The 17,451-nt window shown below is 42.5% G+C and overlaps 1 protein-coding gene and 1 long non-coding RNA gene across 2 annotated transcripts in view; one reads left to right on the top strand and one right to left on the bottom strand.

The window, feature by feature from the left end:
• The first annotated feature begins 2,091 nt into the window (after positions 1–2,091).
• LOC113976153 lies at positions 2,092–8,826 on the top strand. Its single transcript, XR_003537017.1, has 3 exons — positions 2,092–2,166; positions 6,518–6,625; positions 8,750–8,826. It is a non-coding gene; the product is annotated as an uncharacterized LOC113976153 (long non-coding RNA).
• Positions 8,827–10,965: 2,139 nt separating this feature from the next.
• The window catches only part of FAM19A1 (family with sequence similarity 19 member A1, C-C motif chemokine like), a 221,973-nt gene continuing 215,487 nt past the window's right edge, over positions 10,966–17,451 (bottom strand). Inside the window, exon 5 of the mRNA XM_027700849.1 lies at positions 10,966–14,814. Within this exon, the coding sequence (XP_027556650.1) occupies positions 14,797–14,814 (18 nt within the window). The 3' untranslated portion in view covers positions 10,966–14,796. The remainder of the gene's footprint in view (positions 14,815–17,451) is intronic.

Below are 17,451 nucleotides of genomic sequence, written 5' to 3'. Positions count from 1 at the left end.
CACCACAAGTTGCTCTTCTGTAAACAGAGAAACAGCTTTTCTTTGTAAAGATTGATTTAGTTGCCCTGCAATTTCCTGTTTAATTAAACAGGATCAGTCTGACAAATGCAGGTTTTTAAGCACTTTGTTTCCAGCTTTTTTCCCTTCTCCTAGGAATATACAAAGGATGGACTTATTTTTCATGGCATTGAAAGGGCAGCTAGGTTAATACCAGTCACTTTGCCCTTGGGCATCGATTAATATCAGCTATGTCAGATAATTTCATGCACAGGAACTGCCAGAGTGATTCTCCACCACTCCACCAATTGAGTGTCAGACAATCCTGAGCCAGCAGATGTATTTTGTCCAGCATCTTTGCTCTCCTTTCTCCTCAGCTGCATTGAGCCCTGCTCAAAAGAGTAGAAAATTTGTTGGTCCATATCACAGATCTGAATGTTGAGTAGGTAAAAAAGAGGCTTCAGAGGTGCATCATCCTCTGGAGGTAAAGGTCTCCTGAGATGGGGCAGGTGCAGAGAAATCTGCAGGCACAAAGCTGAGGATTATCCTCAGATGGACTTTGGGCTGGTAACTTCAAATAAATATGTCTCCAAACACAGCAATAAATGGAGGGTCTGGCCTGGGAGCGCTCAGCTTGGAGGGAAGAAGTTTGAGGGGGACATGGGCATGGGTTATCAAACCATGAAAGAGGGAGATGCAGCTGATGTGGAGCTGTTTGCCATGTCCTTTAAAAGCAGGGCTGTGGGCACCTGGTGAATGAAGAGGATTTTTACAGGAAATAAATCTGCACACAGGGTGGGGAGGCGCGGGCACACACTGCTGAGGGAGCTCTGGGAATGGATGGCCCCAGCAGGTCCACAAAGGGATCAGCCAAACTGATAAACCCCATGGGGATAGGGGGGACAGCAGGAGGAAGAGGCTGGGGCAGTCAGAAGGGTGATGCAACCAGGCCATTGGGTGATATTACCTGGGGGGATTGCCTGGGAGGAGCAGTGGGCAGGCGGTGTGTGTCATAGTGACAGTGCTGCTCTCCCTGTCCCCACCCCTGTGCCAAACAGGAGATGAGCCCTTCCCCATCCACTGTTGTCTTGTCTCAAAACACTCATCCAGATGAAGTTATATGGCTTGGGAAGAAAGTAGATTGTCACATCTTCATTGGCTTTCAGATAAATGTTCCCTGACACTGGAGCCATCTGCAGTTTCAGTCTTGCCACTCCTTCCATTCGTGCCTCTGTTTAAATGATTTCTTGAAAGGAGAAATCCCAAGAATAATTTTTCCCCTTTCAACCTCTTCCTTTGCATCCGCCTTGGAATATCACTGATCACCCAGTAAGCAATTAGCACTCAACCTTTCCATACACTCAATACCATTATTACATCAACAAGGCAAACGTGTCACGTTCCTGCTGCTTGTCCCTGAAATGGTGAAAAGAGCAGGGATTTTTCTGAAAGACATTTTCTTAATTTTTCCCTTTGGTATTTTCAAATGACGCTACTTAGCTGCTGTAACATAAGGTAACCCTATCTTGTATTGAGAACTGCTTGTCTTTTGTTATTAGCTCTGTTCCAGAGTAAACAGTTGGAAATATCCTACTGGTTCATATTAATGTCATGTTTCACATTTGGGCTGTGCTTGTAAGTTGTGCTGGAGTAAGTCCTGATGTACAGATACACATGGATTAAAGGGTGTTTTTGGGGGGTTGGCAGAAAATGGCGGTAAAATTTCTTTGAGAGACGTAGGCTGTGCTCTCCCAGTTGCCTTTTGCCCTTTTGTGATACAAAGACAAAAGGCAAAATGTGTGTGAATGTTCTGCAAACTCATGGTCTCGTACGCGATGTGAATAAAAGTGGGCTCAATGCAGACTGGCACATCTGTGGCATCACTTCCAGGAGAAGCTCTGATCGACAAAACCGTGGTCCCACCAGCCCTCTACTTGCTCCCTACAAGGAACTCAGGTCTGCCAACGTATGAGAACTCCTAATCTGTGTCAGACAAATTGTGGCAGCAGGTCAGGGATTGTCCCTGGCACGGAGATGGTGATAACCTCCAGGTACAGTAACATCATCTCCTGGCACAGCGGTGTGAGGAGGATCTCTGACCACAGAGTAACACTAACAAAAGTGACTCTGATCTTCCCAAGGGTTCAGTCTCTCTGCATGAATGCAGAGGTGAAGGGGTGACGCAGCAGGAGCCGTCAGGCTGGGCAGGAATTCTGCAGGCTGTGGAGAGCAGGGCTCCAAAGGCAGCTGGAGCTGAAAGGGAGCGTCACCCGTCTCTTTGAGGGTTTCCTTGCAGAAACATCTTCTCCCTCAGGCTAAGTGGTTCGTGGCTCTCGGCTCATTGCTGTTACAAGACATTTATGTTTCACGGCAGATGGTCCACTGCACAACTTGTTCTTTTTTTTTTTTTTAATAAACTAAGGTAGATCAGCAGGCAGTGGTTCAGTCTCAGGCAGATACAGGTTGAGATTTCAGTATTATCCCACATATCTTTAAAATAAATTGAAGGGAAAAAAGGGGTGGGGAGAAAAATATTTTCATAGTCACAAGATTTGTCTGTTTTATACTATATTTGGCATGTATTTTGTGAAGGCCAAAATATGGTTTTGCAAGCACCTTTAGAAAAGTGTTCAAATACAAAATAATGAGTGGACAGTACTATACTTTGTGACTGAATGTGTGAAAATACACTGACTTTAAGCTGAGCTGCATGGAATTTGACCTTGGCACAAATGATGGTGTTTCTCCACTTCCTTTCTGACCTCTGCCTTTTCAGACAATTTTCAGATTTAATTTACAATGCATTTCCATATACAGAGGGAAAGTGCTACAACTTTATCTGTCCGAGGAGTCCCAGTAGTCTCAGCTCACCAGATGTTCCTTACTCATTTAAACAGTGCGTTGAGCTTTGCTTAGTATGATAATTTTGAAAAGTAATGAGTATGGGGAGACATAATGAAGAGTTAGAGGTAGTGGCTGTAAGGGTAAAATGTTTCAAGGAAAAGATCAATAGTTATGTGTCCAGCTGCATTACCATAACTGTGGGCATTAATTGTTGTGCAAACACCTACAGGTCACTCTGAGCATAAATTATGTTTTGATTTCTTTTCTTAAGGGCAGAAACCTGATCAATAACCTTCCCTTGAAAGCAGGACCTCACTGCAGGCAAAGCCTTTATTTTGGCTCAAACCCTTGTGATTACCAGGTGGGGTTTGCTGCAGCAGGGGTTGCACGTGGCTCTGGGGTCAGAAGGTTTGTCACCCATTGCACCAACCCACACCAGGGCTGGTGGGAGTCACTACCCCGACCACCAGCACCTCCTCAGAGTACAGAGCTGCCAGACTTGTTGCTGGGGAACAAAATCTTGCTTGCTGCAGATGAGGGGAGGGTGTAAAGGACATTTTTTTGCAGTCATGCCGTCCTACCCCCGGGAGCAGGAAGAACTGACCTGTTTGTCCAGTGACTCCTTTTTGCAGCATTCTGATTTTCACTGTATTTGTGTCCAGCCCTTGCTCCCTGCCAGGCTCCACCAGCCAAGGCCAGGTTTCACCCTCGGAGCAGCTGAATGCAGCCCTGTCTCCAGGAGCTCTGTAAGAGGCTCTCTCACTCAGTCCCTTTCCTCATCAGAGAGGGTGGAGGTCCCACAGTCCCTGGCAGTGGGAAGGCAGAGGGAGAACATTCCCAGTTATCCTGCAGAGACCTCACTGTGAGGTTCCACTTCACGTCCAAGAAATAAAAGGCTGAAAGGCAAACCCAGAGTTCATGTTTCCTTAAGAGGCTGAAATCTAAGAATCCACATGTTACATGAGTATTTTCCCCTTAAGGAATGTTGGGGTTTTAAAGCTTAAAAAACATTCACCTCCCCTCCAATAACTTGCTGAAATAGTGAGAAATTCTCAATCTTACTCGAGCTCACAGTAAATTATTTTTGCCCTATATTTACAGCAAGGTCAATTTTTTCTCCCTGAATTTTCTTGCATATAATTCATTTGAATGGGGTGGCTTCTATGTCATCTTTAATCTTCTAAATGTATCTTAAGTCCAAATTATAAATCCTAGAAAGGAGTGACCCATAATGAATTCTTAACCACAACTTTATGGCAGAACAAATATACTTTTCAAATATGCAAACTGTTAAATGTTTTCTTATCATACTAAAAGTGTGAATTAAATTATAATATGATGAAAAAGTAGCAGTTTGCAGTAATTCCACATGTGGCAAATCTTCAGTAGTGCATAAAATTATTCAGTGAACTGTGGAAAACATCAGAGCAATTCTAGCCTTAAAGCTTTTCTTCCAACAACCAAAAAGTGCCAAAAACAAGCAAGCATAGCTAAGCATTTCATCTTGGAAGCAGCTTATTGAATTAATAAGACAAGTCAATTAATGTAATGCTCTGTTGCTTCGGGATAAAACATGAAAAGGAAAAATATGGAGCTGTTTACTGTAGTGAGATCAAGCAACCATGAAGTCTGTAAAGTTAAAGTTGCTCATTTCTCTAAATCCTAAGGAAATGATCAGCATAGCCATTGTATATACTCACTTTATATGTAAGTCATGAGTGAGATATGGATCTTCTGCTGTCCAGACAGGGCTTTTAATATCAATTTGCTCCTCCTGTGAGTCTGGTTTGCCTCTGTACTGCTTAACTTGAAACTGCATAGCTGGAATAATTCACACTGGTCAAACATTGGAACTGCCTGTCCAGGGATGTGGCAGAACCACCAGCCCTGGAAGTATTTAAAAAATGTGTGGATGTGACACTTAGGGACATGGTTTAGGGGTGGGCTTGGCAGTGCTGGGTTCATGGTGGCACTCGAGGATCTTAGAGGTCTTATCCAACCTTATTGATTCTGCGTTGGGTTATGTTTGGTGGGCTCAGATGTGTCTGAGGGCATTGAGTGCTAAATGCTGAGGAAAGTTACCTCTAATGTCTCCAGAGTATTTTCCATGGGTACACCCAGTTTTGTAGAGCAGTGAAGAAAATCAAGAGCTGCAGGTAGAAACTGTAATTCAAGCCGAGCAGCTGCTGTTTAAATCATGGCAAGGTCCTGACAAATTGAAAGTTAAGGTTGGTAATCTTTGCTTTCAGGTCAGTTCTTCAATTTTCATTTAACTTAATGCTAGGCTTGCGTGTGCTCGGAAATCCTGATTTTAGGTGTCTGTGAAAAAGTGCCTGAGAAGGATGGTGTCAATTAATGGTGAACAGCTGGTTTTCCTGTGTAATAGACCGTATCTTCCCAGAAATCCTCATTATGCAAGCTTAGGGGTTGACTTGAAAAAATAATGATAATCCTGATCAAGAACTTTACCAGTTGTAAACTCTTATTTTTCAAGTCTTCTGCCCAAACCACCACCTTGATTGCAAGACACTAATTAGATCAGTTTTAAAAGGGCTGCTGGGGGTTAATGAGGACTACAGAAAGGTACTGGCTTTTGGTAGAGGTGAGTACCTCAATTATTCTGGCATAAGATGACTTTCATGTCTGACAGCAATTTGTGAAGAACAACTCTCTCATAGCTATTCTGGTAAAATTCTGTTGGAAGTGTAAGGGCAGCAGGTGAAAGGGAAGCTGGAGACAGCAACACAGACCAGATCTACACTCATTTCAGGTGATGATGTTGGGTTTTTGGGATGCCTTTGCAAGTGCCAAGTCTTCAAATAGTAAAGCTACAAGGGTTGCTTAAAGGTGGAGTTACTGTAGTCTCCAGGGAGATGTGTGGAGTATATAAAGGGAAGAGCATGAGGACTAGAAATCAATGACAACTATGTGCTAAACTGGTTTTAGTTTTGGGCTAAACTATTTTGGCAGTTTTAGGCTGCTATTCCTAATTTTGCCCCCAGATCTTCAACAGCACTGACTGTAAGAAATCCTGTCATCCTTATTTGCCTTTGCAGCTTTATTCCATGGTGGAAAAAGGGATATATTGTGGTCCCATCACATGTATTTGTTGTAGTTTGCTGCTAGATGCACAGTCGAGATGTTATTGTTGGGAAGAGCCACTGTGGCACACTTGAGAGCTTTGGAGGGATATCTTTAACTCCAGGGTTTCATAGATCATGTGCAACGAGCAGTCACAAAAGTCACAATACAAATTATTATTGGGGGAAGAAGACATTTTTAACTCAGCTGTGGGGCTGCAAAGCACCATTCTGAACCAGCAAATACTGTGGGTTAAATCCACTGATGAGTGAAACTGAGGTAATTTGGCAGAAACTGTCAAAAAATATCAACCCTTGCTATCCATTCCTCTGGGGTGAATTCAGTGACTTCAGCCTGGAGAATCTTTCTAGGCAGCAGGTACATCTATGTGTGTAGGTAACTCTTTCCTGTTTTGCTCTCGTCCCTGTTGTTCTCCTCACCTTGCTGGGTATTGCTGAAATTTTTGCTGTACTCTCCACTGAGATCAGTGCCTAAAGGATAAGGACTAGCAACAAATGTTAAACCATCTAACATGCATTTTAATTTGTCCAATATGTGGATACTTGAAATATCAATTCAGAGTTGGATGTTTCAGTTTCTGTTGCCCAGGGCTGGTGCTGACTGTGACAAGACACTGCTGGAAAGAACATTGCAAGGTGGAAGTCACAGACTACATGGATACAACATCTATAGGGGAAAAATGGTAGGATTGGGCCCACTATTTGAAAATCTCCAATTCTGCTCAAATCAGAGAACTAGAAGCCAGTTACAGGAGCTAGAACTGTAAACAAATCAAAGTGTTCTGACATTTAAAAAAAAAAATTATATAAAAAAGGTGTTTCAGTTAGAGGAGTAGAGTGGAATACTGTTTATAATCCCACAGTGAAGCTAATGATGAGATTAGCTTTGCTGAATAAAACCAACAGGCTCTTATCATCTGTCTTATTTTGTATGCCAAGTAAAAGAATAGGCTTTTGTGTAAGCTCAGTATCATTTTCTCTGCCCCGGACAAAGCCAGGGTGGAGATGGACTGAAAAAGAGATAGGCTATAATAACGTCTAGAAATCAAATGGTGAGAGAGTAGAAAAGCTGATAGAGAACGTGATATTCTTATAACAATCACATTTCAGCACAGAGGAGCAGAAAAGGCCGCTGTAGGCTGGCAAGAGTTTTTGGGCTTTGGGTGCCAGAATTCCCTCCTGCCCTTGCGTTTATGAACCTTCCCTCTCTCCAGCACCAGCTCAGGAGAAGGCAGTGCTAGGATGTACCAACTAGGGATATGGTGATTTTCCAACTTTTTTCCACCTAGTCATTGGTTTTTTTCTCTTTTGAGGCCATAAGATCTTGGAACTCAAGGCCAGAAGAAAATGAAGCCAAGTGAGGGAAGCACTCATTGAAGCTGCCTCTCAAAGACACATACCCAGACTGTGTTACTTTGTTGCACTAGTAGTTGCTACTTAGCTTATGTGTATTTGAGCCTGGTGGCCAAACAGAAAGGAGGAAAACAGCCAAGATGCTGAGGAAACACATTGCAGCCTGGTTGTTGAGCAGCTTTGAACATCTATGCTGTCAAACTGCTCAAAGAGCAGGAAATTATAATAAGATTGTGGACCTTCCTCCGCAGAAAAGCTTTATTTGGACTGTTGAACTGTGTTGCAAAGTCTTAAGTGCTGTTATCACACCTACTCAACCAGTCAAATTCAGGCTAGACTAAGATCAGGGAAGGTTGGTGGAATACAAATCTGCTTACAGTGAGTCCAGTGAAGCCCCTTTGGTGCTAAATGCTAAACTTGACACTGGCAGAATTAAAGAAAAGCTGGAGAGTTCCTGGAGGTTTCACTGAGAGGCAGAGAAATCTTTGTGACAGGTCTCCTTCCCCACTTGTGTTCATTACCATGACTTAAATGGATCTCAAGGTGACCTCTCAGTTCCTGTTCCAGAAGCAAAGCCAGGGGAAGATTTTGACAAAGACTTGAATTCAAGAGCCAAATGCATTTTTCCTTTCAAGATTTTTAGCTGATCTTTGACATTAATTCAGTGTTGAAGTTCTTCAGGTTGCAGGATGCTTTGAAGGCTGATGTTTTGTTTCAAAGATACTTCCAGGGAATATTCCTTTAAACAGAGAAGGACAGAGAGACCATTGTCTTTAGCCTGTAGCATTTCCTAACTGTTTCTCTGCTTTATATCATGTCCGTGGGAAATTAGTAGGGATTTAGGGACTTGGGGCCAGATCTGTAAAAACTCTGGGCTATTTTACATGGGATACTATGTAGGCTCCACTAGCCTAGGTAGCAGAGTCTTTCAGAAAGAAAATATAACTGAAAGAGCACCAGGAAAAAAATGCTCAGGAAAAAAGCATTGGAAAAGGCTTCCCAAGGAAGTGGTGGAATCACTGCCCCTGGAAGCTTCAAAAAATATGTAGATGTGGTGCTTAGAGATACAGTTTAGTGGTGGACCTGACAGTGCTGGGTTAATGGTTGGTCTTGATGATCTTAGAGGTCTTTTCCAACCTTTATGATTCTGTGACGTGTCTGTGTCTGTGCTTGGATCCCACACTGTGCATTTCACAGCAGCTTGGCCTGTTCTTCGCTCTCTATTTCAAGTCCAAAAAAAGTCTGATCAAATCAATAGTGGTAAATTTTCCTCTTGCAGAGGCATAAACTGATGGCAAGCCCTCAATAGTCAGTGCGCTGAATTCTTGGTTCTGTTCAAGGTACAGGAGACCTTCAGAAAAACAACAAACAGAACAGGTTCAGTGAAGGTGAGGAGCTGACAATGAACTCCTCTGCTGCAAATCAAACACCAGGAGTATCTTCTCTGTACACAGGACACACTTGAGATGGACCCTGTGGCCCTGAGCTGGGGATGGCTGGTGTGAGAAGTGAAATATGGGAAGCTGCTGGCACGGGGTTGGCATCCTGCCTTCCAAAGTACACAGGAAAAAGGAAAAGAAAGAAGATGACATAAATCACTGTTGTTGGGAACAGCTCCCTGAAAATAGATCTTTTCTTCAGTCTGTGGGGCAGCAGTGGTAATAAAAGACTAATAGAGATGGATGAATGCAATTGAGTGGTGTGAAAGAGAGGGGATGAGATGAGATGAAAATGAAATGAAATAGGAAATGAAGAGGAATGGCAGGTGGGAGGAAGAACTTGCATATTCCCCTGAGCAATATTTTAGGCTGTGCTTAGTTTGCTTCATATCTAGTTGGGCCTCCCCCTAGATTCTAACTGAATCAAGGACGGTTATCTGAGAAAGAAAACAGATAAATAATGGGAAGCAGGTCAGTAACCTGATGCTTAAACATGTATATTGTTTCTGGTCATACAAACTGGATCATATTGCTGCATGATGGGAAAATAAAAATAATCTGACCATGAGTGTTGGATGAAAAGATGCCATATCCAGGCCTGTCATGGGGTTTCCTCTGCACATTTCTGAGTTGCACACAGTAATTAGAGGTTCATGTCAAGCAACAGCAAAAGGTTTTAGCAAAGATCTGCCAAGTGTGTCCACAGACGAATATTTGTCAAAAAGAAAGCAATTTCCCTGCCCCCTTCATGTCTTAGTATTCTCTCCCCTGGCAGCAGTGTTCACATTTTCAGGGGAGACCAAGTTATTTGTGCTTCTTGTTGTCTGCTGCAGGCATTTTTCTGGTGTGAGGGAATGTGTGCTTTCTCTGCTCAAAGTCAACTTTTACATGAAAATCATTCCATTGGGTGGGCATCTTTCAGCAGTCGTGACCTCCAGAAGAAGGTCAAAAAGTTGGCCACACCTGTTTCTCAGCCCGTCAGGGTTAAGCACAGACATTTCTGTGCCTTTTTCTCTCTCTGCTCTCATCTGAAAGGCTCAAAGCACTTTCTACTGTGGAGCCATGAAACCAAATTAGGGCAGGACTGTGTCCCTGTGGGAGCAAAAGATGTTGGAGTAGATCTACTGGTGGTCTTCCGTGCATCAGTGGTTTGAAAATCCCAGCTGAAGGGAGGTGCACAAGCTCTGATCAGTTGGTGCTTGCAGATGATTGTCCACACTTGACTGCAGGCTCCCTCATTCTGCTGTGACATGAGCTAAAAGCCAGGGTCTGCTGTCAGCCAAATTTCACTGGTGTGAACCGTAAATGAACCATCTGCAGTGATGACCTAAAATCCAGGAGTCCTCAGGTCTACTGCCGTGTCTGCTGCAGATTTTTAGCATCACCTTGGGCACGTCCCAGGTCTTAGGAGTTTTGGTTTCCTGCCTGGAAAGCAGAGGATTCAGTGTCTTTTTCTCAGAGCACACATTTTTATAAAGTACAAATATTTGTGAAGTTAAGTGTTTTGGCTGTGTGAGCCTCTCAGAGAAGGAACCATAAATATGTGTCAGGCCTATGATCTGAATTCAAATCGATGAACTAGAAAAAGTGTTGACAGCCTGAAACCAGCTGCCCTGTACACACATCTCCTTCTGTCTACCTGAAAGATTATTTGTGGAGTGTGTTTCTATTTTTCTCTGACAAAAAATAGAATACCAAGCAAAGAAGCATGACCCATTTCTCTGTCAGGCTCTAAACCCTGCTTACTGGGATGTGACTGAGGTATTGATATAAGAGAAGTTCATTTTAGGCTACAATATTCATTGTGCCACTGAAGAAGAAACAAAGCCTGCCACCTTCAGATGAAATGGATGTGCTTTCCAAGCCAAAATATGTTTATCTCCTCCACAACTTCTCTATGATCTGTAATTACATTGAGACCATATAGTGAAACAGAAAAGTTGCAAATGAGGAGAGTTAGGAATGTAACTAATCATTTTATAATAGGAAAACATATAAGCAATACACCACTGAAAGTACCTGCAAACTCTGTTAACAATCAATAGGTCTGATAAGAACATCACTCTTCATAACTGCATCACCTTCAGTACTTTTTCATGGTCCTTTCTCTTGTAATGCCAAGTCTGGGTGCACATCATGGTGTTCATAATGTTGCCCATAACAGTGGACTTTCCCCATGGGTCTTTTTTTTTTTTTTTTCAAATATAGCATATAGCATATTCAAAGCAATATCAAGTCATACCACACTGAGCTCTTTATTACCAGAGATTTTTGGACAGAAGCACATAATCTAGATTTTCTGAATCAATAGGCAGATGGTGGCTACTTTTTTTTTTTGCAGTATTTTTTTCCAACTTGTACATTTTAAATTTACATAACTTGGTTTCACACATCTGAAGAAACACTGACATAAATCTAAGTTTATCTTCGATGCATTTACAAATATTTTTCTTTTTTATTTTTTTTTTTAATTTCCTGGCATGTCTCTGTCTAGACTTCTGCCAGAAAGCAGGAACTTTAACTTTCTCCTCTGTTGACATAAATACCTTTTAATATTATGCAGAGAATGGCATGACTGTCACTTTCCCATGAGGATGTGGGACCCATTCACTCCCCCACTGAAACACATCAGCTTTCCATCAGCCAAAATAAGTAGCTCTGACATCTTCCTGCTACACACTGCATATCCCTGAAATACAGAATCTTTGTGACTCTAGGCTGGTTGAATCTTTTTGATTATTGTTTTCAGTTTGGTTCCCTGAAACAATGAAGGTTAGCTGCATCCGACTCTTAATTTGACTTCATTTTCTATTACTCATTATTTTTTGCAAAGGCCTTAATTCCCCTCTAAAACATTTTAATTAAAACAGCAATTTCTCAGTGCTGCACTTCACGAGCAGATTTTGCAGCAACTTCAAAGAGACGCAGATGTTTACTGAATTTGGTGGGGTGATATTTGAGGCTGCCTACTGGCAAGGAAAAAATTCATAAACATTTCTGAGAAACTTTCCTTTGGTAATGACAACATTTCCTTCTTATATTTTAGCAAGTCTAATATTTCCCAATCTCAACAGGCATGTTTCATAGGCACAGGCATAAGCACTGTTATCTACTCACAGTCTGAGCCCTGTGGGATGCACTGCTTTGGGGTAAATACCTCCCAGTGTTGTCACCTCGGGCTTTGGCAAAGGGTACAGGAGGCCATGTGTTAGTTTGCTCTGTGTGTGTCCTCTTATGGAGTATCAGGAGACTGGGAATAAGGAAACTAAAGTTCAATTTCTGCTCAAATTTTCCACAGCCCTCCAGTGTGATCTCGAGTGACCGTTTGGCTTTGGGTTCCTCAGTTCCGTCTGGTAAAGGGGTGATAACATATCCTGGCTTTGGATTGACTTTCCTCCTGGAGGCAGGGTCTATCTCCCTGTGCACCAAGGGCTTCCTGGCTTGAGAGGGTCTTGGGGTTTTTAAAGTGCTGTTCAAGTAAAATTCAGAAATGCTAAGGATTTATTTTGAGGAGTTTCTCCTTGTGGCAGGAGAGCATGGAGGGGGTCTGATGATCCCGTTTGGGACCACACATGTGGGTAACCAGGCAGGCAGTGTTCCCCTCTGAACTGAGATGATGGTACTAGGGACACATGGCCATGGCAGACTGTCTAAAATGTAGACTAGGGTTCAGGTATCTTCTGTGGTTTGTACAGGTGGCTGTAGCCAGAAAATATGTGGCCTGTCCAGATGGGACACCAGGGAGGCTTGACTCTGCATGCTAAGGTCTATGACTGGTGGTGAGGCTCATGCTCCTTTCCGTGCCCAGAAGAACCACAGAATGTTTAAGGTTGGAAATGACCTCTAATATCATTGAGTCCAAGCGTTAACCTCACACTGCCATCGTCACCACTAGACCATGTCCCCAAGTGCCACACTGAGAGGTTTTGCCAACACTTCCAGGGATGGTGATTTTACCTCTCTCCTGAGTAGCCTGTTTCTTCCCTGGATACCTTTCATTCATCTCTTTTTGAAGGGGAGATAAACAGAATTACTTGGAAACAGCTTATCCCTTTCCACTGTGAGCGTCAGGCAAAGACCAGCATGGAAAGCTGGCGTGGAGTATGGCGTGACACGTCATGGAGCTGCTTTAACCTACAGTGTAATTACAGTGACAATTTCTGCCTCTTGAAGCATCAGGATTGAAGTGGTTGCCCTGAAGGAGAAAGAAAGTTAGTGGGAGAATTGCAACCAAATGTAGGTTGGGAAGTGCAGCACTTCCTCCGCATTGGATTAAAAGTGATCAGCATGGCCAAAGGGGTCCTGTGAGAGACAGGTAAGCAGGCTGAAAGAAAATTGGAAATATTAAAGAAATGAAGCTAGACTGGATAAAACTAGTTTTACAATTCCCTATTCCTCTTTGATTTGGTAGCATTAGGCGGACTCAAGGGTAGATTGCGCAGACTTATGCGTGACAGCAAGACACTTTTCCACATGAATAAACCCCCTGGAATTAATTGGACCGCTCACAAAAGTGCCTGGGAATGTGAACTAGGCTTGCACATTTCAACCCTCAGATCTGATCTTTCTTCAGCAGTGCAGGAGCCAGGCTGCCTGGTGAACAGCAACAGCTCAGCTAGAAATGGGAGTTCAAACCACTCACAGTGAGTGGGTCCATGTCTCTGTGGACACATCCTTGCTGGGGAGCATCTCAGCTCAGCTGAAATCTCCTTGGTAAGAAACATTAAAAATAAACTGAAGGAAACTGTTCCTGAAATGAAAGCAGGGCTCAGCCACAAATCTGTGCTTACCACAAACTGTCCTGTGTTTGCTGTGCCATGCAATTGCCCACATGTCCAGTTTTAGCTGGTGGCAAATACTCTCAATGACAATTAGCCTGACCTGCAACGAGGGAAACTTAAATTTAAGTAGTTCTTCCATGTGTGCTGTGGGATAAGAGCACACAGCCAGGCAGTCCCTTGTGTTAGGATGTGCCTGAGCATTCGGGGTGTCCACAGAGGCATTTGCTTCAGCTGAGCTGCTTGTTCACCTGTGGCAAATGGGCTCCTGAAAAAGCAAACCGTGTGCAAAATTCCCCTCATGTGTTGGTCTGGAAAGAAATAGCTTTGTTGTTGTTTCAGTGAATTAGTGAGCCAACAATGCAAAGCTTTGGAGGTGGTTACTGGGTTTTTACTGGAGTCTCTAAGAGCTATACAAAGTCTGAAGACATTGTACGTACAGTACATCTTTAATAAGAAGGGAGCTCACAGTCTACCAAACTCTGCCAAATAAACTTTTAATACATACTGTACTTCACTCAATAGTTGTCCATCTCTTCTTCGTGGAATATCTAACAGCTCTAAAAATATTTTCTTGGAAGAGGATAGAATTATCATTGTTATATATCAATCAAGTATGGTTAATGAAGCAAAGCCAGCATGCTAGTATTGCACGGGGGGAAAAGCCTCCAGAACACAAAGTGAAACAACAAATGCCCTCAAAATTCTGCCAAAGGGAACAGGAAGCTCTGGATGCCGCATCGGTGGGATTCGTGTAGCTCTTAGGCGTCCTTGTACCGCAGCAGGTTTGCTTTGCCTCTTCTCTGCCACATTTCTCTCTCAAACAGGAAGGGAACTTCCAGACCATTACAAAAAAGGAAAAAAAAAAATTACAGCAGCTGCAGCAAAGTGTGGTACTATTCAATTTCTTGAAGAGCGAGGCTTTTATTTCAAAATATCATATATTAATATATATATATTTCTATATATATATACTTTAACTGGTATAAAGTAAATTGTAGATCCAAACTTATACTGTTGTTTGTACTTCGCAATCTCGGAAACTTTAGCAAAGGAACCATTTTCTTCATTTTTTTATTTTCAGCTGTCAAAAATCAGGGGCATTATTTCCACCGAATACTTTCTTTCACACAGTAAAGCCACTGTTGTTATCTGGTAAACAGTCTAAGTGCAAATAAGAAATCCATTTGGCTTGTAAATGCTGAGATGGTTTTAAACTTTCAATACTTTGTCCTCATCCATCAGCAGGGCTTTCACTGCCTCCGTGCAGATGCAGGTGCTCTGTTAAGTCCTCGGGTGGATCTGCAGTGAGAAAGTGCAAAAGAGTCAGTTACGTAAAATATGCTGTTTTTTTAATATATTCTTTTGGGAAAGAAAGACCCAGGCTCTGTGGCATAAGGGTGAGTGATATAGCTGAGTTTAAATTGCAGTACTGGGTGTGTGTGTGTGTCTTTTCTCTCAGGTCTGCAAAAGACAGACCCTGAGCAAACTCCTGCCTGTGTGTTGGGAGATGCTGGATGTGCATCAACCACTTGGGTTGGTGGTGCAGGAGATCATAGAATCCCAGAACGTCTTGGTTTGGAAGGGAGCTTAAAGATCATCTCGTTACACCCCCTGCCATGGGTAGGGACACCTTCCACTAGCCCGGGTTGCTCCAAGCCCCGTCCAACCTGGCCTTGGACACTTCCAAGGATGGGGCAGTCACAGCTTCTCTGGGCAACCTATGCCAGGGCCTCACTACCCTCACAGGGAAGATTTTCTACCTGATATCTAATCCAAACCTACTTTCTTTCAGTTTGAAGCCATTCCCCTGGAGAAGGGGAAGGGAATTACAGAAGGCCCTGGTGCCAAGGTGTTCTTTGCTGCGGGATGAGATGAGCAGAGGCTACTGAGAAATGTGATGCTCAGGTGCCTCAGGGAACCACAAAATGCCCTGCATTTTGCTGATGGCAAAATGTGTGGAAAACCAAGTGTTTCTCTGGAAACTGGGGGTGGGTGGGCTGTAATGCAGGGCTCAGGTTGTGAAGCTGGAGAGGCGCTTTGAGCTGAGCTGCTCTTCGAGTCCTCAAGTGCTCAACCCTTTAATATCCATCCTCCAGATTATCAGCAACATCCAGCCTGAGATGCTGCTCTTCTATTTCCCGTGGTCCCAGTTGCTCTGCTGAAACGTGGTGATGCAATCTCCAGGCAGGTCCTAGTACAGCTCCAAGGGCCCCCACGTTTTTAAGGAAAGCACTGAAAGTTATGTTCTTAAATTAAAAAAAACCCCAACCCCCCTCAAAAAAAACTAACCAAACAAGCAAAAAAAGGAGTGACTAGAGATTAAAAAAAAAAAGCATTGAAACTGCTCCAAAAATTGAATGACAAAATGATTTCTTTCCAGTGTTGTTTGTCACCTGCCTGACCATCAATAGAAAACAAATTGATTTACAGAAGCTGTGAGCTCTATATCTTTGGCTTTAAAAACTTAATTAGTGAGCTATGCTAAAGGACTAAACACAGAAGGAGGATGTGCTGGCAAAGACTTCGCTGGATATGTTGTCCACCTCCTTCTGACATTAATCAGTATTAATCACCCTAGAAAATTATACATATTGTGTATATACATGTATTCATAAATATATACATGCACACATGCTTATATGTGATTTATTGTGGGCCTGGAAGAATTACTAATGAGTATTTTAATCCTGAGATTCACAAATGTGAATGTTTTCCTTGTCAGGACAGCAGCTGCCCAACATAAGTGTATTTAGTGTAAGGAAAAGTCTTCATTAAAACAGTTTACAGCCTATACAGACTTGCTCTAGCTTTTTGGCTCATCACCACACATATAACTAGGTTGTGGACTGACTTGTCTTGTATTTTTCTGCTTTCTTAACTTCCTTAACTACATAAATTAGACACACATGGCCCAATCTTGCAGCCTGGACTGTGGTCAGTACAGATTGCATTGTAATCTCTTTCTCTGCTGCCATCTGAAATGGCCAAACTAAGAAAAAAAACTCCATTTCAGGATCTGATTGCTTCCATTACTTTACATTTATGTTGCCAGAGTTGACACAGCAGTACAGATTCCAGCAAAGTTTCAGGGACTAAGAAGTAGAATTTTTAGTCAGAAAATGCAAGAGACAGTTGCTAAGCACATCATGTCATGTTGCCTTTGTCAGTTGGGTTCTGTAATGATATTTTAAAGCAACAAAGCAAAATTCTACTGGAAGCAGCACCATAAGGTACTCCCCTCACAAGCTAATTAAAATAACTCCTGTGGGTAAATGAAGAAATATTTTTTTTTCAGTTCTGAGCATTCACTCTGCAAGTATTTAATTTAAATGAAATACAATAATGCATACTGAATAGATTGGACCATACATCTGCATATTAATGAAGCTGCTAAATTTCTAGCAATCACTTCTATTGCCTAAAACTAGTTTATATGATGAGGATTGGGGGAGTTAAGAGTAGGACAGTTTGACTTCAAAAAAGCAAATGCAATTCCTAAATTATATAACTTGGAGACTGAGTGAGGAAGGAATGAATTATTGCATAAGATACTTCATGTTGCTTCTTATTTCTTCAACATCACTTTCTTCCATTTTAACTCCCCAATTCAGTGGGAAAAGACATGTAGTAAGTTTATGTTTTGGGATTTTTTGACTGCACTGCAAGGCACATCCATTAGGGCACAGCCTTCCAGTGGTACTGCACTGTGACATGATCAGCTGAGAGCACAGAAGGATTTGCTGCAACAACGATGAAACTGAGTCATAAAATCATAGTTCCCTCCATGCTTTCTTCATATTTCTAGGAGATGACAGGGACAATATGGATCCTGTTTTCGGGAGTCACTTCCTGCCTTCTGCAAAGGAAATCTCCTAAATTAGCAGGTGTCCTAATAATTTAATGTGTTGGTGTGATTAGCCATGCCAGGAGGCAGAG

Source organism: Neopelma chrysocephalum, unplaced genomic scaffold (genome assembly GCF_003984885.1).
Source record: "Neopelma chrysocephalum unplaced genomic scaffold, ASM398488v2 Primary Assembly neopelma1_147, whole genome shotgun sequence".
In the NCBI taxonomy this organism is placed as follows: Eukaryota; Metazoa; Chordata; class Aves; order Passeriformes; family Pipridae; genus Neopelma; species Neopelma chrysocephalum.
The sequence above is the reverse complement of the archived record's forward strand: the minus strand, read 5'-3'. Positions and strand labels throughout refer to the sequence as shown.